This window comes from Lithobates pipiens, unplaced genomic scaffold (genome assembly GCF_037356315.1).
Source record: "Lithobates pipiens isolate NorthernLeopardFrog02 unplaced genomic scaffold, aLitPip1_a1.2 Scaffold_13, whole genome shotgun sequence".
In the NCBI taxonomy this organism is placed as follows: domain Eukaryota; kingdom Metazoa; phylum Chordata; class Amphibia; order Anura; family Ranidae; genus Lithobates; species Lithobates pipiens.
Genome location: NW_027507718.1, coordinates 447,135,940 through 447,158,651, shown reverse-complemented (window position 1 = coordinate 447,158,651; position 22,712 = coordinate 447,135,940). Strand labels below are relative to the sequence as shown.

At 43.8% G+C, this 22,712-nt stretch overlaps 1 protein-coding gene and 1 long non-coding RNA gene across 4 annotated transcripts in view; both read right to left on the bottom strand.

The window, feature by feature from the left end:
• Positions 1 to 746: 746 nt before the first annotated feature.
• Positions 747 to 22,712, bottom strand: part of QDPR (quinoid dihydropteridine reductase) — a 39,490-nt gene continuing 17,524 nt past the window's right edge. For all 3 annotated transcript variants that reach the window (XM_077477735.1, XM_077477733.1, XM_077477734.1), the window contains exons 6-7: positions 5,257 to 5,340; positions 747 to 1,135 (exon numbers count right to left, since the gene is read on the bottom strand). In XM_077477735.1, the coding sequence (XP_077333861.1) occupies positions 1,030 to 1,135; positions 5,257 to 5,340 (190 nt within the window). In that variant the 3' untranslated portion in view covers positions 747 to 1,029. The remainder of the gene's footprint in view (positions 1,136 to 5,256; positions 5,341 to 22,712) is intronic.
• On the bottom strand, positions 3,210 to 3,737 carry LOC143976179 (uncharacterized). The gene is made up of 2 exons (XR_013272550.1): positions 3,564 to 3,737; positions 3,210 to 3,465 (listed from the first exon to the last, which is right to left on the bottom strand). It is a non-coding gene; the product is annotated as an uncharacterized LOC143976179 (long non-coding RNA).

Genomic DNA, 22,712 nt, shown 5'->3' with positions numbered 1-22,712 from the left:
TAAGTCTTGGCATGGTTTACCTTTTCTTGAACTGAATAAAAAGTTAATATGATTGATTAGTCTGGATTATTGCACTCTCACAATGAGTAACACTAATAATTATGTCAAGTGGACACGTGACAAAAAAAAAAAAAAAAAAAAAAACGCACTGTGTTTTTCATTCACTTCAATGGAGGAGGTGCATTGTTGGTGTGGTTTTGAAAAGCAAACCAAAGATGCAGCAGCGCAGTAGAGTGAAGAGCCCCATAGGATTTAAAAAAGGGAAATATTTTTCTTGCATTTTTAGCAAGGAAAAAAAAAACAGAATACAAAAAAGGATAGTGTAGCGCTGCACCTTCATATAAAAAGCAGAAGTATAGGAATTTTTTTTTTTCCCCATTCATACTTACCTAGGTGGATGCAGCATTGGTCCAAATCACACGCCTGTGACCCATAGGAGAAGTACAGCCAAACGACCTTAAGCTGGACTTCTCCTTTAACCTAGGCTCTTGGTGCAAAAGGCATTCAAAAGGGTCACTCTAGAGGCAAATATCAGCACAACAAAAGTGCAATAAAAAGGAACAAATTATTAAGTGAGATTCAGTCACTCAATAGTAAAATGACAAATCATTAAAAAACTAAATGTTATAAATTAAACTGATAATATAAAGTAAAAACCTGTTTGGGGTGAAAAAAAAAAAAAAAAAAATATATAAAAAATTAAAAAGTAAACATTTTCCAGAGAAAATAAAGCAAAATGCACCTCAAAAAGGCCAAAAAAGGAATGGTTTATTCAAAAACAAAATTCAAATTGAATATCCAAATAATTCCATTGACAGCTTAAGTGGCATGAGCTAATAGAATACTTTAAGAATGCATGATACAGGAAAATGTCAATAAAAGCTTATTGTTTTAGGTTATTGGTAGTTTAGCTTTTTTCTTTATATCCAGAATGGTAACTAATTATACTTAAACAAAAAAACTAACTATTCAAAGGACAACATTGGCTAGTTCCTAGACAGACTCCCTTGTGCCTGGACTTCCTCCGCCTTACAGTTGTGTAGGAACAAGTTCTGTTTTTCCCTTTTCTGTGACCACCGTAATAAGGCTGCCAGACTTTGGCCTGTTATCCCCAGTGGTCCAGTTATAAAATGTTCTGCAGAGGAGAAAAAAAAAAGAAATAAATAATAAAAAATAAAAAAAAGAGTCAGTTATTGCATGGTGATTAGACAAGAACAAACAGCAAGTTACATCAATACAGTAATACCAACAATAAATATAATTTAAATTACAAGAGCAATAGCTGTGATAACAGAAGTTAAAATATGACACAGTCATCAATTAGAATGATAAGAACAACAAGTATTATTTCAAATTTTAGACAAGTTATTCAGGCGTTACTGAGCCAATTTCAATAAATATATATATATATATATATATATATATATATATATATATATATATATATATATATATATATATATATATATATATATATATATATATATATATACACACACACATATACACATACATACATATATATATATATACACACATATATATATATATATATATATATATATATATATATATATATATACACACACACACACAAACACACATATAATATACATACACACACACACACACACACACACACACACACACACACACACACACACACACACATATATACACACACATATATACACACACATATATACACACACACACTTTTTTTTTCCACACACACGATTGTGAAGTCTTGTTTTTTTTTTTAAATAAAAATACCAAACATGTTATACTTACCTGCCCTGTAGCAGTAGATTTGCACAGATCAGCCCAGAGCCTCCTCTTCTCGGTTCCCTCTTCTGTTCCCCTGGCCCCTCCCTCCTGTTCAGTGCCCCCACAGCAAGCAGCTTGCTATGGAGACATCCAAGCCAAGTCACAACTCCCTGTGTCCATTCAGACAAGGAGCTGCAGCCTGGCCCACACTCTCTCTCCCTCTCTCTCTCTCGATTGGCTGACTGACTTTAATTGACAGCAGTGGAACCAATGGTGCTGCTGTTGTGTCTCAGACAATCAGGAGGAAGAGTCTCAGAGGGCCGAGGGACTCCTCACATTGCTGGACAGAGATGGGGCTCAGGTAAGTATTAGGGGGGTGCTACAAACAGAATGCTTTTTATCCTAATGCATCAAGATAAAAAAATAAACCCTTCTGACTTTACAACTCTTTAAATTCTTTGAGGAATGTTTCCAACACCTTGCAACAGAGATTTTGGTCCATATTAACATGATAGCATCACGCAGTTGCTGCAGATTTGTCGGCTGCACATCCATGATGCAAATCCATTCCACCAGATCCCAAAGATGCTCTATTGGTTTGAGATCTGGTGAGTGTGGAGGCCATTGGAGCACAGTGATCTCATTGTCATGTTCAAGAAACCAGTGGTTAGATGGTTTGAGCTTTGTGACATTTCCTGCTTGAAGTAGCCATCAGAAGATGGGTACACTGTAGTCATAAAGAAATGGACATGGTCAGCAACAATATTAGAGTAAGCAGTGGCATTTAAAATGATGCTCAGTTGGTACTAAAGGGCCCAAAGTGTGCCAAGAAAATATCCCCCACACCATTACACCCACACAACCAGCCTGAACTGTTAAAAACAAGGTAGCATTGATCCATGCTTTCATGTTGTTTATGCCAAATTCTGACTGACTATCATCTGAATGTCACGGCAGAAATCTAGACACATAATTTCCAATCTTCTATTGTCCAATTTTGGTGATCCTGTGCAAATTGTGGCTTCAAGGTTCGATGTGCCATGCATTCAGAGATGGTGTTCTGCATACCTTGGTTGCAACCTCTTTTACAACAAACCTACAGAACCAATCAAAATAATAAATTGTGCCCACATTTTAGGGTGGTTTCACACTGCTAGGCTGTGGTTGTCACAGTGCAGTGTTCCCACAGTTTTCGTGCATGTTACCTGCAATTTCCTATAGAGACTTATTTGATTGTGCCTTTTTTTGGAGCATTTTCTGAAAGTGCTTTTAGTAAACGCACCAAAAATGAACATTCTAATAGAAATAGTGAATTGGATGTGACCTGGCACGCGCACACGCACACACACAGACCTCCATCCCTAAATTAGTTTATAGAAAAGTAAAAATATGGGACTTTAAATGAGGCAACCGTCATATCAGATATGGACAAAAACATAAAGTTGAAGTTACAGTACATGATTTATTGTTACATTGAAGAAAATTATTATATCAAATAGATTAGGTAGTCACATGACTTCCAGTAAATACGCTGCTACATAGCATGCAATACAATTAGGAATTAGACATAATATACATGATAAAATAAATGGATTAAAAAACATGTATTATAGAAACTGATAACTTTGGGCATTTAATGGCACTCTTCTCGTTTCCTGGCATTACAGCCATTCATTAGGAGTGTTATGAAGTATTATACTGGAAAAAGAAATGGACAGGGGTTAATAATACCCTTAGACTAAGGGAGGACAGAGAGATTATATCCCAACAAAGTGGAGATGAATTGGGATACCTACTACACAGCCTCAAGGCCAGGTCCAGTATCTGCCAAGGAAGACAGGGCTAACAGGCATGATGTCTCCCCCAGGGTTGAGACAGGGGGACTGTCCAAGGATGGAGAACAGTGCCTGAAGCCCAACACGGTGGTCACAGCATGATCTAATAGACTATGTGTGCACAAAAAGTGCATAGTGTTCCTAGAAAGAAAAAAAAAAAAAAAAGTGTCAAAAAGGATTAATTAATTGTGTAAAAATAAATAATGTGGCAAAATATCTATGTTCCCACAAGGGGATTACACGAGGGGGTGTATGTGAAATAAAACCAAGTAGAGGGTAGAAAAAGCATACCAAAAAAAGATGGCTGATCTCAAAGCGAGGAGGGTAACCTGCGTGTGGGATCAGTGTGTTCTTCCTAGTGACTGAGTCAAGCAAATGAACCATCGGCTGATCCAAGGCTACTATTTACTTAAACTATAGCCTTGGAGCAGCCGATGGTTCATTTGCTTGACCCAGTCACAAGGAAGCACACACTGATCCCACCCACAGGTTACCCCACTCGCTAGAATGTCAGCCATCCTCTTTTGGTATGCTTTTTCCATCCTCTACTTGGTTTTATTTCACTTAACCCCTTCATGTAGTCCCCTTGTGGGAACATTTCTTTTACCACATTATTTTTACACAATTAATTCTTTTTGACACATTTTTTTCTAGGACCACTATGCACTTTTTGTGCACACAGTCTATAGGATCATGCTGTGACCACAGTGTTGGGCTCCGGACACTTTTCTCCATCCTTGGAGGGTTCCCCAGTCTCAACCCCGGGGGAGACATCATGCCTGTTACCCCTGTCTTCCTTGGCAGATACCGGACCTGGCCTTGAGGCTGTGTAGTAGGCATCCCAATTCATTTCCACCTTGTTGTGATATAATCTCTCTGTCCTCCCTTAGTCTAAGGGTATTATTATTAACCCCTGTCCATTTCTTTTCCAGTAGAATACTTCATAACACTCCTGATGAATGGCTGTAATGCCAGGAAACACGTAGCATGCCACTAGATGCCCAAAGTTATCTGGTCCTATAATACATGTTTTTTAATCAATTTATTTTATCATGTACATTATGTCTAATTCCTAATTGTATTGCATGCTATGAAGCAGCATATTTACTGGAAGTCATGTGACTACCTATTTGATATAATAATTTTCTTCAATGCAATAATAAATTATGTACTGTAACTTCAACTTTGTTTTTGTCCATATCTGACATGGAGGTTGCTTCATTTAAAGTTCCATAGCTCTCCTTTTCTATATTCTAATATAAATCTTATGGAAAACCGTGGATAATCTGTACATAATCCATGGGGACACAACTACACCTGTGCTGAGGCCAAACTGCACCACAGCAGTGTGAAACTACCTAGTGTTTAAGATGTCCTAACTACTTTGAGTAAAACTGCAGAAATATGTAATAAATGGAAGCGGTACAGCAGAGCATGTGAAATGTTCATACATGCTAAGAGAGTACGTAAAAGGAATATATTACACACCTCATCTACATACTGGCACTTTACAGTGCAAGAGAAATCCTGTCATTGCATACAACATCCGACAGCAATTGTGCCAAGCATAACATTACAAGGTAAACAATATAATGAGAAGAACATAGTCTGGGGCGAGAGGCTGGCAGCTGATAAGAGGATACTGTGTACTCACTCTGCGATAAAGTCTAATGGTGTCCAAGAACTGAAGTCTGCATCAGGCATTGAGGCTCTGTTGGCTGGCGTATCCAAGGTAACGCTGGCAATGGAAAAAGATAACGATTATTAAAACACATATTGTACACCTAAGAGCAGCATTGTATGTTAACCCTTCTCGGCATCTCCAACACAGTGTCCAATATATTTGTACATTTATAAATGGGTTTTATTGGTTTGTTTTTATTTCAATTCTTTGAGCTTACATTACATAGTTAGTAAGGTTGAATAAAGACACCAGTCCATTCAGTTCAACCTGAGTGAGTGTCTACAATTGTCCCCATCCTCGTACATTGCACACTCACATTGGTCCCTACCCTCAAGGAGCCCACAAGCCAAGGTCCCCATTCATATTCTAGGGCCATTTTTTTGGACAGAAGCCAATTAACCTACCTGCATGTCTTTGGAGTGTGGGAGGAAACCGGAGTACCCAGAGGAAACCCATGCAGGCACAGGGAGAACATGCAAACTCCAAGCAGGTAGTGTCCTGGTTGGGATTCGAACCAGCGACCCTTCTTACTGCTAGGTGAGAGTGCTAACCACTGTGCCGCCCCGCTCATTATGCTTTAGGCAAGCCTGTCAAGTGTACACTATTGCAAAACCAACATTATTCCCTAAAAAAATAAAAGAAAGAAGAAAGAAGAAGAAAGAAGAAAGAAGAAGAAAGAAGAAAGAAGAAGAAGAGAAGAAGAAGAAGAAGAAGAAAGAAGAAGAAGAAGAAGAAGAAGAAGAAGAAAGAAGAAGAAGAAGAAGGAAGAAGAAGAAGAAGGAAGAAGGAAGAAGAAGAAGAAGGAAGAAGAAGAAGAAGAAAGAAGAAGAAGAAGAAAGAAGAAGAAGAAACTTGCAACTACTTTGGGGGTTCTCACACTCCTTTAAACAAACCCTGACTTCAGCTACCACCAACCACCTCCTCCAACGTCTTGCTATTTGAGAGACAACTGTTGGTTGCTGATAATCCTCTGATTTGAGTTAAGTTGGGGAGGGAAGGATGCCAATGCTCCAAAAGTTCCAGGCCCAGAAAAGCACCATGCCTGAATATGAGGACTTGGCTGAGAACTCCAGTGGCCTTATGGTGGATGTTTTTGTACATTTTCTTTTTTTAAAGGCCAAAACATTATATATTTTTTCTTCTAGATAAAAGACAACATAGAAAACATTTTAGCTGCATTTCTGATTTAAAGCGGTTGTATGGGTTTACATTTTTTTTTTCTCCAAAACTAATAAACATATTATAGTTACCTGCTCTGTGCCATGCAATCGCACAGCGCGTCCCTGAACCTCCTCTTCTGGGGTCCCCCACTGGCGCTCTGAGCTCCTCCTCTTCTGTGTCTGCCACCATAGCGAGCAGTTTGCTATGATGGTAGATGTGCAGGCTTGCAAGCCAGGCTGTGTGCATCCATAGACACACAGTGCTGCTAAGCCCTATCCCCCCCCACTCTCTTCTCACAGGATTTGACTGGCTCCTGCTGCTGTCTGTCCTGTGAATGCAGGGTGAGAGCTGCTAAAGATGGGCACAGCGCTGGATTGAGTGAATGTTTAGGAATATGGCTAGTGGGACTTTTTTTTTTTACCTTAAGCCTGGGTTCACACTATTGCACACACAGACATCACATGTGATTTGCACCTGCACTGCTGTGCAGATCACATGCGATGTTTGTGCAACAGGAGCTCAGCCATATTGGTGTATGGCTGAACTCGCATTGGATTTGCTTAAAAAAAATAAAAAAAGCAAAGGGACTTTTTTTTGCCCCCCACTGCGATTCCTATCCGAATCCACAGTTTGCACTGCGATCTGTGGACCGATCTGGGGGGGGTGTCTTTAACATTGTATTGACACCTACAGCTGTTCGCAGAGGGCAGTGTGAACTGCCTCCAGGAGAAATGCAATGCAGGAACCCATGCTAATGCAGGGAACGCAAGAAGGTAAAAAATGTCTGGCCTTTGGAACCGCTTTAACTGTAGGTTATAATGGAACATTCTAATAGATTTTAATATGCAAAACAATTCAATCATTAGCAATGGGGACCTCTGAGCCAACAGCATACCTCCCAACTATTGAGCTTCAGAATGAGGGACACTGGGCGTAAAAAGACCTGTGGCACACGATGCCACGGTAAATTGTGGGCATAGTCAAGGGCCTAGCATTGGGGCTTAACCACTTGCTTACTGGGCACTTAAACCCCCCTCCTGCCCAGACCAATTTTTAGCTTTCAGCGCTGATGCACTTTGAATGACAATTGCGCGGCCATACAACACTGTACCCAAATGAAATTTTTATCATTTTTTTTCCCCCACAAATAGAGCTTTTTGGTGGTATTTAATTACAGCTGGGAGTTTTATTTTTTGCTAAACAAAAAAAGATGTAAAATAAAAAAAAAACATGTTTAGTTTGTTATAAAATTTTGCAAACAGGTAATTTTTCTCCTTCATTGAAATGCACTAATGAGGCGGCACTGGTGGGCACAGATAAGGCGGCACTGATGGGCAAAGATGGGCACAGATGGGTGGCACGGATGGGCACTGATAGGTACCACTGATAGATGGGACTGATGGGCACCGATAGGTGGCACAGAGGTGCAGCACTGTTGAGGCAGATTGTGGGCACTGATGGGTGGCACTTTTGCCTATACTTAGGTGGCACTGGCAGGGGGCAGGTGGGCACTGATGAGCTGGCGCCAGCTCACCGTGATCGGGACTGAAGTCTCTCTCACGGCCGCCGGTGATCAGCTTTTTTTCTCCTCGTGCTGAGAAAAATAGCTGATTATCGGCTCTGTTGTCATCACATGATCAGCTGTCATTGGCTGACAGCTGATCCCGTGGTACTCCGATCTGTGATCAGGCGAGTCTCATAGACTTGCTGTTCACAGAGCGCGCCCCTCAGGGGGCACGTGGGCTGCTCGTGCACGGGACAACGTCAATAGACGTAGTCACGGCAAAGCAGGTCCGCGCTGTAGCCATCATTCGGCTATAGCGCGGATCTCTAGTGGTTAAACAAAACCCAAGCTTCCTTGAACCTATAAAATATACTTTGAGTGCTTTGTCTGAGCCTAACGAAGGACATCATTAAAACAGTCAGACTGCATAGCAGAGGTATGGTAATACATAATACAGAAGATGGTCAGAGACTGCAGACATGATACAGAAAATGCTCAGAGACTATGAACATGCTACAGGGGTTGTCGGAGACTGGGGGCATGCTTCAGCAGTCAATCATAAACTGGAGACATAACACCACAGATTACAGATAAGTGTCTGTAGGGGACCAATGGGCCACACAAAGTGGCAATGGCCTCGGGCACTAAGCACTGCATTGTACATTTGGAGGAAAGTGCAAATTTTTTCAAAAACCCCAACAGCTAGCTCTCTTCTCCAGCTCTGGCAACACTGCCGGGATTCTTGCTATGAGAAATGAAATACAATCTATTGCTGAGATTGGGGACATGAAAGGGCCAGTCTTCACTAGGGTGACCACATTTCCAAACTGCCTTTCAGGGACATGAATGTAGCCTTGGGTTGATGGGGAATTTGGCAGCGGGGGGCAATTTGTCAGTGTGCCATTTTTCACCTGTAGCCTGTCACCAGATGGTGAACAAGACAAGATTCTAGGTTATAGCAACACTCTGTGTGAGCCAGGTACAAGTTGTCTGCGCACAGTGTTCAGCATGTGATGTGTATGAAAGGTAATAGAAACTGTGGGCAAAAGGCCCCCCCCCCCCCACCAATCCTGACAGCAGTCTGCAGTTTCACGTGGGGAATGAGCAATGATTCTCCTTGCTGTAGAGGGACAGAGATGGCGATCGCTCTGCTGTCTCAGTACACCAGCTGCTTCCACGGTGTTCAGCGCTTCTGCAGACTGTCCTTCAGGAAGCAGGCAATGTCCCCTCTAGGGCTGGAGCTGTAGGCCGTGTATCATGTGGTAAACCACAATCCCCTTACACAGAGGCGAGATGGTGCCCATACAATGGGATCCAGGAAGCAAGAGAGGCTGGGGCCTGGTCCACAGTCCACTTTATAGTCTCTCCCATAATTCTCTTCTGCAATGCAGACTGGGCTTTGTAGTCCTGCCCATTCAAGTCAGTCTGGCCACTTCAAGTCCCATGGTCCTCTGCTGCCTCTCATTGGCCCTTTCTCCCAGCCAATAGGGGAGAGAGCAGAGTGGCCAGTGTGCGAGCACCGCTCGCATTACATTCCAGTCAGTGGGGGGGGGGGGGGGGGATACTTGCAGATCCTGACAGGTGCGCTCCCCCCCCCCCCCCCAAAAAAAAGTCCATTACCGATCTTATAAATACAAGCTGAGGAAAGCAAGTTAGTGTGCACAGGAAATCAGACAGTTTTCATCTGCATAAAACCCTGGCAGAGGAACTTCTCACCAATTAGCATAGGAGGGGATGTGGTCCTGCCTACAGGCCACCTGAATTGGTATGGCCCAGCTAGATGTGCCAGAGGGAGAGTTGGCATTGTCCTCCACCAAATGTGCAGTGCAAGGATCAGGTGCTAGAAGAGTCCTCTTTGCAGTGAGAACAACCTCCTCAGAGCGTCACACGTTAGTCTTTTTGGTGGGTGAATAACCCTTCGCTCTCGCAGTTCTTTAGGCTCTGGACTTAAAGGCACACTGGTCTCTTATTAATCAAAAGCCTCATCTTTCTGCGCATCAGATTCAGCTTCCTCTTCAATGAAGGATGGAAAGTCAGTGGGATCTGCTGTCAGCAGGGAAGATTGTGGGGTCTTCAACTCTTGAAAGGGTGGACTTTGAGGCACAAACTCAGGAGCTTCTGGCCTGAGTTCCTGGTATACGACTCTGGGAGGAGAAGGGGGGGGGGGGGGGGTTAGGTCCTGGTGTTTGGGGTGGCCACAGCCAATCCATTCCCATCTCTTTAACCTCTGTCTTGATCTTGAGCAAGGGGCACAGACCGAGATCTAGTCACTGGTCGGGATCTCTGACAGGTCATAGATGTGGACTGCCAATCTGGCTTTGGTGACACAAACTGCTTCTGACAGAAGCAACAGATGGTTGCGGTGACAAGTCTCCAGTGGGCCTGTTCTCCCTTCTGGCTGTATCTGCTGGCAACTGCTTGCAAACGACATAGGGCTGCAACTTCCAGCTGTCAGCCAACTTGTGCTTTCCAGGGACACCCAGATTTCTCAACAGTACCTCGTCACCTGGTTGTAAGTCCTGCACCTTTAACCTGAGGTCAAAATGTTTTGTTTCTCTGTCCTGAGGCATCTGAGGCAACTTGGGCCTTGTCATAGGCAGTCTTTAGCCTTCTCCCCAGGCGGTCCACATACCCTCTGTGTGAGGTTGCTGAGGTATGGTCTAAGGACGTGCCAAAGGCCAAATCTACTGGCAGCCGGGCCTCCTATCCGAACAGACGACAAGGGGAGTATCCTGTGGCATTATCTGCAGTACTGTTATAAGCATGCGCAATAGCTGCTATATGCTTGCTCCAGTGCTTCTTTTGTTCTGAAGCCAAAGTCTCAAGCATATCCAGGAGGGTTTCTTTGAATCTCGAGGGTCTCCTTGAGGATGGTTCTAGACTTTTTGATGCCCAAAAGGTCTAAAAGTTTCTTGATGAGGTTACTCTTGTAGTCTCTCCCTTGAGAGTGGATGAGTTGAGGTAGACCATAATTGCACAAAGAAGTTCTCTACCAAGATCTTGGCCACTGTGGATGCTTGTTGATTCCTCGTGGAAAACGCCTGGGCATACCAAGTGAAAATGGTCAGTCACCATCGGGATATTTCCCTGCCTGCTCAGATCAGGCTCCAAGCACAGAATGTCAATGTATGCTAGCTCCATGGGTGTGACCCTGACTCTGAAGATGGCCCATTGGGGAAACTCAGTGAGGCAAAGTCTCTTTGGATACATCTCATGCAGGAGCATGTTCCCCAATGCCAGGAGCATGGCAGACAAGATGGGTGAACTAGAGATACTGTTGTACAAGGAGGATTTGGATTTTGTGGGAATTTCAGAGACCTGGTTCAACAGCTCACATGATTAGCTGACAACCATCCATAGGTCTACCCTGTATTGCAGGGATAGAGAGGGTAAAACAAGGGCAAGGGGTATGCCTATAGAGCAAGAATAATGTACAAGTGAATGTGAGAGGACATCACTAAAGGTAGCTAGGGAGGAGGTGCAAAGGGATGAAGCTAAGGGGAAAATTTACTGGGAGAATGTTATAGGCCCCCTAACCTGAGGGAGGAGGGGGGGGGGGGGGGAGACGGATCTCCTATCACAAGTTAGATTAGCAGCAAGGATGGGAAGCGTTATAATGGGGGATTTTAATTATCCAGACATAGACTGGGCGGAGGGAACCACACATTCGTCTAAGGCTCGGCAGTTCCTAAATGTCTTGCAGAACAATTTCATGGTTCAGATGGCAGATGAACCAACTAGAAATAAAGCTTTACTGGATCTACTGATTACCAACAATACAGACCTGATCACGGATGTGGAAATACAAGGCAATTTAGGAAACAGTGATCACAGGTCAACTGGCTTCAGTATAAAATCACACACAAATAGGAAACATAAGGGGAATACAAAGACACTGAATTTCAAAAAAAGCCAGCTTCCCTAAACTACGAACCTTGTTAGAAGGCATAAACACGGAGGAGAGATGGGTTTGCTTTAAGAGCATATTAAATAAGGGAATTAGCCAATGCATCCCATTGGGTAATACATTTAAAACTGCGAACAAAAGTCCTGGATGGCTTAACTCCAATGTATAAATGCATATAAAAGCAAAGAAGAAGGCCTTCAAAAAAATTACAAGGTTGAGGGATCATCATCAGCATTAACTCTTTTTTAAAGAATGCAACAAGAAATGCAAGGGTGCAATTAGGTCAGATAAGGAATGAGGAAGGACATCTGGTTACAAAGGATGGGGAAATGGTGAAGGTATTGAATGTATTCTTCTCCTCGGTCTGCACAAGGGAATCGGGGGGCTTCAGTAACCAAAACTGCAGTGTTCCTTATGGCACATCACAGGAAGCACCTCCATGGTTAGGTTAACAGAGGACAAAATAAAAATTTAGACTTGGGAAATTTAACATTAATAAATCACTGGGACCACATGGCTTGCATCCGAGGGTACTTAGGGAAGTCAGTCAAAATAGTCAAAACAAAATAACTAAGGAATATCTTCACAACAACTCTGACTGTTCTTGAATGGCCCAACCAGAGCCCTGACTTAAACCCAAATCAAATGAGCATCTCTGGAGAGACCTAAAAATGGCTGTCCACCAACATTTACCATCTAACCTGACAGAACTGGAGAGGCTCTGCAAGGAGGAATGGCAGAGGATCCACAAATCCAGGTGTGAAAAACTTGTTGCATCTTTCCCAAAAAGACTCATTAGATCAAAAGGGTGCTTCTGCTAAATACTGAGCAAAGAGTCTGAATACTTGGGACCATGTGATATTCCGGTTTTTCTTTAATAAATCTGCAAAAATGTCAACAATTCTGTGTTTTTCTGTCAATATGGGGTGCTGTGTGTACATTAATGAGGAAAAAAATGAACTTAAATGATTTTAGCAAATGGCTGCAATATAACAGTGAAAAATGTAAGGGGGGTCTGAATACTTTCCGTTCCCACTGTATGTTTGACATCTCTGTTGCACAACAGAGAAACAGATGTGTACTGTCTTCGCTCTTCGTCATACACACCTATGCAAATTCACTATAATTTTCCTTATTTTAACCCAAACTTTCCATAATCGCTTTGCACAGGTCTGATCCTCATGTGGTCTTTTGAACCTCTGGCAATCAGTTTTCACACATCTAAAGCTTGTGCTATCCTCCAAAAGGCTTGCAACCACTTTGTACACATCTGATCTCAAAGCTGTCCTCTGAACCTTCTGCAATCACTTTACACATATATTTTTTTTTTATAAAAAGCGAGTTTATTCGTAAATGGCACAGTAAAAAAAAAAAAGGTTACAGTTTTGGTACATTCGGCAGCAAAGAGTAATAACAAGCAGAAGCAGCTCCTCCACATAGAAAAACACAGGTCAGATCTATTAAGACTATGTCATTATACATGTATAAGCACTGCAACTGTGCTGCATAGTAAACAAAGGAGCAGAAAAAAACATTATCTCGTAAAAACACGTCAATAGCACTTTACTGGTTCCCGGTTAATACAAGAGGAAAGGCACCATGTCACAAGTTTGCTCAATACGTAAACAGTAGTCTAGACCCCTTACGCCCTAGCCTGCCTTTACGTTCCCTCTTCCTGGCTATCAAAGGATCAGCCCACCCGACCACCTACAGTGGATCAGGTAAAAGTGATCTGCCCCACATAGGTCACCCAGGAAAGTCGTAACATGTCAGTATAACTAGTCCACACAAGTGTCTGGGTTATTGAGCCAACGGTCCCAGATCTTATTGAATTTATTTGGGCAGCCCCTGTGTGCATAAATAACTTTCTTCATCGGCAAAGTTAGATTAACCTCAGCCACCCAAGCCCTGAGCGTCGGGGTTTCTGGCCGCATCCACAGCCGTGCAATTAGCTTCCTAGCACTGAATAACGTTTCTTGAATGAAAACAGCACTCGAGGGTTCCGCCGGGACGTCCAGCTCCAGGCCTAGTAAACAAGTTTTGGGGTCCACCTGAAGGGGGGAGCCCATATGGTCGTGGAGAAATTGAACCACTTGCAGCCAGAAGGCCTGGACATCCGGACAAGACCACATCAAATGGTAAAAGGAGCATGGGAGACTCCCACAATGTGGACACCCCAGGTCCAGGGAGGGTTTGTATCTGCGAATTCTGGCAGGAGTAAGATAGGATTTATGTAGGATGTACAGTTGAGTCAGTCTGTCGGTTATCCTAGGGGAAACTTGCTTAACCTTATCTAAGATCTCCTCCCATTACTCACTCTCAAGCGGGCCCACATCCTCCTCCCACCTGTATCTTGCTACCTCTGCAAGTCTGACTACAGCACGTCTTCTAAGGGAGTCATATAGAGTAGATATTAGTTTCGTGGGCTCCTCACCAACTATAACACCCACTACTGACAGTTCTTGGGGATCAGGGAATCCCCCCTCAAATTGAGCCTGAAGGGCATGGGATAACTGCGCAAAATGAAAGATCATATGCGGGGGGGGGGGGTCTCAAACTCTCTCTGCAGCGCCTGGAAACTGCGTACCCCCAACGGGGTGATGACCTGATACAGGTACACCACCCCTCTGTAGGCCCAGAGACCCGCACCCGGCAGCCCCGAAGTTCCCTTAGCTGAGAATTGTACCACAGGGGTGTATGGGAGTGCACCCAGTCCGCCCCCAACATCTTTTGTGCGATTCCCCATACCCGCCTATGCTGAATCAGCAAAGAGGCATGACTCTTCACTCTCCTATTAGGCTCCCTCCCCCTAAACAGAACCTGAAGGGGAGAATGGGCATGGCTATTAGGCATTCCGCATAGCAGTGCTTGGTACCTGGAAGCGTCTGCTTTGTGTAGGTGAAAGAAGTGGGAGAGCTGGGCAGCAATGTAATAGGCGTGGAAGTCGGGGGCGTGCAGCTCCCCCCACATTGGTAGGATTCTTAAGTGTATTCCAAGCCAACTTATGTCTGCCGGAGTCCCAGATAAAGGAATTAAGGATAGTATCTATGGCTTTAAAATATTTAAGGGGGATAAGAGTAGACGCTTACCAGAATTTGTATAAGAACTTGGGCAGGAGAATCATTTTGATTAAGTTTATCCTTCCCATTACACCGAGGGGGAGTCTGGGCCAGGATTGAGTTTTATTTTTGAAATACGAGATCAGAGGTTCAATATTATGAACTATGTAATCGGAGGGATCCCTAGTAATCTGGACTCCCAGGTACTGGATGGAAGACACTCTGCACAATGGGAGGGAGGCCGCGTCACGTTCCAGCGGAGATAGGTCAATGGGGAGAATTATCGACTTTGCCCAGTTAATAGTAAGGCTCGAGTGTTTACCAAAGTCTTCAATGGTACTAAGAGCAGCTCTCAAGGAGGGCCCCTCATCCGCAAGATACAGGAGCATATCATCTGCGTACATGCTCACCGTCTCCGTTGTGGACCCCACTCTAAGGCCCCTAATGAGTGTGTTGGACCTGGGGGATATAGCCAACGGTTCCACCGCCAGGGCGTATAAGAGCGGGGACAGTGGGCACCCCTGCCTGGTCCCCCGTCCCAAGGGAAGAGGACCACACAGGCAACCGTTTACCGCCACACGCGCCTCTGGAGAGAAATATAGAATCTGGACCCACTTTAAAAAATTAGGCCCAAACCCAAATCGTCTAAGGCATTCCCACAAATATCCCCACTCCACTGAATCAAATGCCTTAGCCGCGTCCAACGCCACCACGGCCCTAGTACCCCCATTGTCGTGGGAAGCTTGCAAGTTCATGTGGAGTCTGCGGATGTTCATCGCCGTGTTTTTACCGGGCATGAAACCTGTCTGATCTGGGTGGATAAGGGACAAGATATGGGGGCATAACCGGGACGCTAATACTTTGGCTAAGATTTTTATGTCCACCTGTAACAGTGAAATCGGGCGATACGAATCGGGGCGGATCTTTACCTGCTTTTGGAATGACTATAATTGTCGCTTGTCGCAAAGTGTCTGGGAGGGAATCGGACTCAAAAAGGTAAGTGTACAGATTTAGTAGCTCAGGGGCCAATATCTCAGAATATGCAGCATAGAAATCTAACGGTAGACCATCATGCCCTGGGGCCTTGGACGCTGCCAAGGACGAGAGCGCCAGTTCAACTTCCTCAAGTGTAATCGGAGCCTCCAAGTCTGATCTGGGCCACCGAGAGTTGAGGAAATAGAACATCTTGTAGAAATGCCCGGGTCTCCTGTGGCGTGACCTCCACACGAGAGGTGTAGAGGTCAGCATAGTAAGATCGGAACAGTTCGGCGACGCTCCCCGGGTCAGAGACAAGAGCTCCACTCTCATCCACTAGAGACACCACTACCGGCGGCCTCGCATCCTGGTGAGCGAGGTACGCCAACAGTTTACCCGCTCTCTCACCCTGCTCAAATATCCGCCGTCGCGTAAAAAAATGTTTTCGCTTGGCCTGTTCAAATTGCAGTTGGTCTAAAACACGTGTTTGGAGCTTGAGAGCCGAGACGTTCGCCGCACTCGAGTGCATTACGAACTCCCGGGTGACAACCTCCAACTGCTCCTCCGCCTGACTGATTAGCATTTTAGAGGAACATTTCAATCTGTTGATTCGCCTTATAGTGGATCGTGCATGAATCTTGAATGCCTCCCAGACATTACCACCCGTTGCTGTCCCCCTGTTAATGGCAAAAAAGTGACTCCACTCCTCAGACAGGTCATCCAGTTCCCCCAGCACCTTCAGCCAAAAAGGATTGAGGCGCCAGACCCGAGGTCCAGCATGCTGTGTCAGCATAAAGGTAGCCCAGCAGGGAGCGTGATCTAAAAAGGATCTCGCATAGAACCCCGCATCCTCCAACTGAGGAAGGAGGACATTCGATGCCAAAATATAATCTATGCGAGACATAGTAGAGTGTGTAGCTGAGAAGCATGAATATGCCTGGGTCGTGGGGTACCTATGTCGCCAGACATCAGTCAGCGAAAACTCCCTAAGGGTGCGACACAGTCTGGATCCTATCTGGGCCGTAGGAGCGGAACCACCCTGCAGCCTATCCATGTTTGGGTTGAGGGCAATGTTAAAGTCCCCAAGCCATATGGCAGGGGTATCTGGGTACTGAACCATATAGGAAAGTCCTTCAGACACAATACTAGCAGAGTAAGGAGGTGGTATGTACATAACATATCATATTTAAATATCGGGGTCGATTTTTAAAGGCAAATAGGCTGTTCACTTTGAAATACGTTTGCAGCCAAATACATTTCACACGTTCCACACTTCCTGGAGGCAATTGGCAGATCATTCTTATAAAAATACAACTTTGGTAACATTCACCGCTATACTCCTGCATCCCTTGATAATGTTAATTTGAATAAAAACGCCTGTCGGAAGCTACAGCAGTGGCATTATTGCATCCATCTGGGTGCCTGCATGCGACTTACTGCACTATATGGGATTTTATCCATGCCTGTTTGTAAGTAGTTTTACCCTTCATTAAAAAAGCTTTGAACTTTGAGTTACTACACTGAGTGTCTCCTTGTCTTTCCCTTTGACTGATCTCACCGATGATCTTCTTGGTATGAGACAACCTACCCTGGAATCCCAAGCTCATGCTATCCATACAACTCATGAGGTATTGGGATAAGGTCACCCATCCTGGAGGCAAATTGGCTGGGAAGCAGCTTGTGAGTGGGGTGTATTAATGAACTTTTCTGTACACGAGCACAGCGGGGACCTTACTGTATCTGGGTGCCTGCATGAGATTTACTGCACTATATGCAATTTTATCCCTGCCAATTTATTGAACTTATTCATAATTTATTTATATGAACGCTCCAATTTAAAGTAATGGATTCAATTTTGCACATATGGATTATGTATATCGATTTTTCACTTGGATTGGATGTTCCGTTATGAATTTATGCATTTTATTGATAGCGCAACACTTTCAGTTTAAATAGTTTGGTTATTGTTTATGTGGAAATATTGTGAGTGCAGCCATCACCAAGTTATTTCTGTATCATTTTATTTTCACGAGGACACTATTTGGTGTTCCTTAAATTTTGGTTTTAGAGAACCTTAAAAAAAAAAAAAAAAAAAAAAAGTATTCATAATCCTTGAAATTTTTCACATTTTATCGTCAAGTTACAACCAAAAACGTAAAATTTATTTTATTGGGCTTTCTTGAGATGGACCACCACAAAGTGGCACATAATTGTGAAGTGGAAGGAAAATGATAAATGGTTTTCAAATTAATGTGAAATGTGGCGTGCATTTGTATTTAGCCTCCTTTACTTCAATACACCTAGCTAAAATCTAGTGGAACCAATTGCTTTCAGAAGTCACCCAATTAGTAAATAGAGTCCAGCTGTTCTGTGAAGCCCTTGGAGGTTTGTTAGAGAACCTTAGTGAACAAACAGCATCATGAAGGCAAGGAACACACCAGACAGGTCAGGGATAAAGTTGTAGAGAAGTTTAAAGCAGGGTTAGGCTATAGGAAAAAATTGTATATAATATTAGAGATATAGAATCTAATTATATATACATTTTTTATTAGATAGATAGATATCCCAAGCTTTGAACAGCTCAGGGAGCACTGTTCATTCCATCATCCAAAAATGGAAAAAGAGTATGGCACAACTGCAAACCTAAACTGACAGGCCGGGCGAGGAGAGCATTACTCAGAGAAACAGCCAAGAGGCCCATGGTAACTCTGGAGGAGCTGCAGAGGTCCACAACTCAGGTGGGAGAATCTGTCCACAGGACAACTATTAGTTGTGCTCTCCACAAATCTGGCCTTTATGGAAGAGTGGCAAGAAGAAAGCCATTGTTGAAATAAAGACAGAATTAGTCCCATTTGCAGTTTGTGAGAAGCCACGAGGGGGACACAGAAAACATGCAGAAGGTGCTCTGTTCAGATGAGACCAAAATTTAACTTTTTGGCCTAAAAGCAAAAAAAAAAAAAAAAACACTATATGTGGCGGAAAACTAACACTGCACATCACCCTGAATACACAATCCCCACTGTGAAACATGGTGGTGGCAGCATCATGTTGGGATGCTTTTCTTCAGCGGGGACAGGGAAGCTGGTCAGTATTGATGGGAAGATGGATTGAGCCAAAAATACAGGGCAATCCTAGAAGAAATCCTGACACTCCAAAAAATTTGACTGGGGCAAAGGTTCACCTTCCATCAGGACAACGACCCTAAACATACAGCCAAAGCTACAATGGAATGATTTAAATCAAAGCATATTCGTGTGTTAGAATGGCCAAAAGTCCAGACCTAAATCCAATTGAGAATCTGTGGCAAGATTTGAAAATCGTCTGTGAACAGACACTCTCCATCCAATCTGACAGAGCTTGAGCTATTTGCAAAGAAAAATGGGCAAAAATATCACTCTAGATGTGCAAAGCTGGTAGAGACATACACCAAAAAAACTTGCAGCTGTAATTGCAGCAAAAAGGTGGTTCTACAAAGTATTAACTCAGGTGGGCTAAATACAAACGCACGCCAAACTTTTCAAATATTTATTGGTAAAACATAAAACAAAAAATGTTATTTCCATTTCACAATTACGTGCCACTTTGTGTTGGTCTATTACATAAAATACATTTAGGTTTGTTGGTTGTAACATGACAAAAAGGTGGAAAATATAAAGGGACATGAATACTCAGAACTCTCTCCCCCCCCCCCCCCCCCACCTCTCTAATATAATATAGTGAATGTGCATCAAGTGCACGCAAAGTTTCTCCTCATTCTCTACGCTTTGCAAAGTGAGCAGCAAATTTCCCTTTAGTAAATCAACTCAGCTGTCCCCTAAATATCCCACAATTCAACTTCTCACACTACTTAACTCTTTCTTTAGTTATATATAAAGAAAAAAGGAGGGAAAAAAAAAACCTGTTCAGTTAGAAGTTACCACCCCACCCCCACCAGGCTGTCCTTTCTGCTTCTTGCACCACCCAAACCACTGTATGTGCAGATAAGCAAGCCTGGCTATTTACCTTGGGGTGCACTTTGGAATCTTGCATGCCAGAGGTCCTTTTCCGACACTGCAAGTGGATTTTCCAATACTCTTCGCAAGTCCTCCAAATTGCATTTGTACTTCTCTGCTTTTTATATTATTCACACTGCCCCACTTCACTCCTAAACTCCATCCACAACATCTAAGCACCTACTTTGGGTCTCTTATGCTGTCCAGGATTACTTAGGAGGCACTCAAACTCATTCTTTACAGAAATGTTTTACAAAGTATTAAAGTTAAATGGCTGCAGTTTTTCCTAAAAAGGACATACTGTATGAGCATAACATTGTTAGCTGGCCATAGGGTTCCCACCTGTCTGGGATTCACTCAGATAGTCCGAATTTTGAATAGTGTCTGGTTTTCAGTCCACCTGAAAACCGAACATAATATTCAGACTGGACTTTGGCTCACTCAGATAGCGGGAGAGATGATTAGGCATTCTCCTTCCTCCAGCCTGCAGGGGGCAATAGAGAGCCTGCATTGAGACTACATTCACTTCAGTCTCAGCATGTTTCTGCTAAGGAATGAGCTCATTCACCTGCATCAACATGTATCCATGTCCTCTCAAAGACCAAACATATACCAGACCTGCCCCGGAGGCCATGTAGCCATCACCTACTACCCTTTACCTGCACCAGCACAGGAGTACTTATCTTTTCAGGACATGTTTAGTTGTCTCTTTACTAGATTTACCCGAGCTCATTGATAGCTCAAGTTTGTAAATCTGGCTCGGGTTCACACCCCCCCCCCCCCCCCTTCACCTACCTTTCCTCTCCACCCTTCCTTTTCCTCCCCCCGGGGTCTAAATTTTGCTTATAACTGTCCATTTATAAAACAGTGTACTGTTCAAATCATATGATGATTTGTACTCGGAGTCAGTCTGTGGATAGTATAAGAAAGGAACAAAGCGCAACAGAGAACATTGACCTGAGGTGTGCCGGGGTCATGTGGTCAGTATGCCTAAAAGGGGGCATACTCAGATGTGAAATTAAATGAAAAGAATGAAATGTAAAAGTAAAAGAAAGAGGGAATGGGTGGGTGGGATAACGAGAGCCTATGACCACAAGGGAGGAGGCAAAGGAGGGCAGGCTTTATGCAGCCTGAATCCTCCTACACATACAGGCTAACCTGCGGTCAGCCTTACACTTGTACTCAGAATCAATCTGTGAATAGTATAGGAAAGGAACAAAGAGCAACAGAGAACATTGACCTGAGGTGTGCCGGGGTCGCATGGTCAGTATGCCTAAAAGGGGGCAAAAATAAACACAGTAGAATGAAAGCTTAACAAACAGATTATTGCACACTGAATTAACGTTTAATCCACCAAATTGACAAATGCTTTTGACATCTCAAAAAGTGGCTCTGGGACATACCCAGAGAAACAAGATGAGCTCCACCTACCCAAATTCTAAATAAGGGCCAGGACCCCTTGGCGCAAAGCTGTGGAAGCTGCTCCTATCCTGAATGAATGGCCAGAGTATGCTTAGGGTCCAGACCCCGATTGGCCAAAAGGGGACTGCAATGAAGTATGCATTAAGCTGCGGAGAGGGGAGCACAAAAGGAAAAAGGCCACATCCCTGGGTTTATCAGACGTAACACTGATGAGCTAGTCTAACACCAAAGCCGGGTACCACGCCTTGCCAGTCTCCAAGAATCTGATGTCAGTGCCACATCCCGCTTGCTGCATCTTGTGAGCATGCAGATGTAACCAGAAGAGGCTGGGGTGCCTAACCAGTTGATCTGGCCAAGAGTATGCGAGACCCTGGGCCAGAAAGCGCAACTCCCCTGGCCTCAAAAATCATAAAGGCCAGATATGACGCTGCCTTGAGCAGCAAGCTGGGTACCGAGAACATGTCAGACATCATGGAAAATATGACCCGTGATGGGAAGTCTACTGAACACAGCAGGAGGGCTACTCCTCAGGATCCCTTTGAGGATGGCTATAATAGGGTGCACAGAAAATAAAGAAAAGCCTGTCGGGGTCTTCCAAAACAACAAAGCCCAGTCCCAGCCAGATACGCCCTGATAGTGCCGTGGGCCAATTTGAGTTGGGAGTGGCAAAAAACAAAAAAACTAATAGGTACTGAAAGTTGTAACAGTCAGGACTATGAAACCTTGAACGGAAAGCCTGGAAAACATCCCAAACAGTGACATAAGCCTTCCTGGCATTCCAAAAATAAAGATCTAAATCGAACAAGGCAGCTGCATCAGCCCAATGGGAACCCAGTTGCTGGAGCTGAGGAGAAGGCGTGGCGCAGGCATCTGCATCCGAGACCTGGGCCTACCGATACCGGCATAGGCACCGAGGGGGTTCCGGAATACACTAAACCACTGAGCCAGTAGAAGCTGCATGAGCAGCATTAGGCTGACTTTCCAACAGTTTCCCTTCATTACGCAACTCCTGGCAGGACATAGCTAGGGAATTGAGGGTAGTGTAGATTTAGGACAGGGAAGAAACCACAGTCCGCAGGGTAACTTGCTCCGCACTTGCAACTGACACACCAGGGAAGAGCAACCTAAAAACTGGGCTTCCAGTTGCACGAGAAACGTAAATTTGTATGACAACGTAAAATTACATGAGAAACGTAAATAGCATGACAACGCAAGATTGCACGAGAAACGTAAAATTGCACGAGAAACGTAAGGTGCTCAAGAACAGATGAGGAGACTTACCACTGGACAAGCCAATTAAAAATGATCACTTCAATCTGATAAACCCATAGACGTGATGGGTAACCTGCAGTGGGAGAACGTAGACAGCCCTACTGCGTGAAAATGACCAGAGAAGATAAACAGCC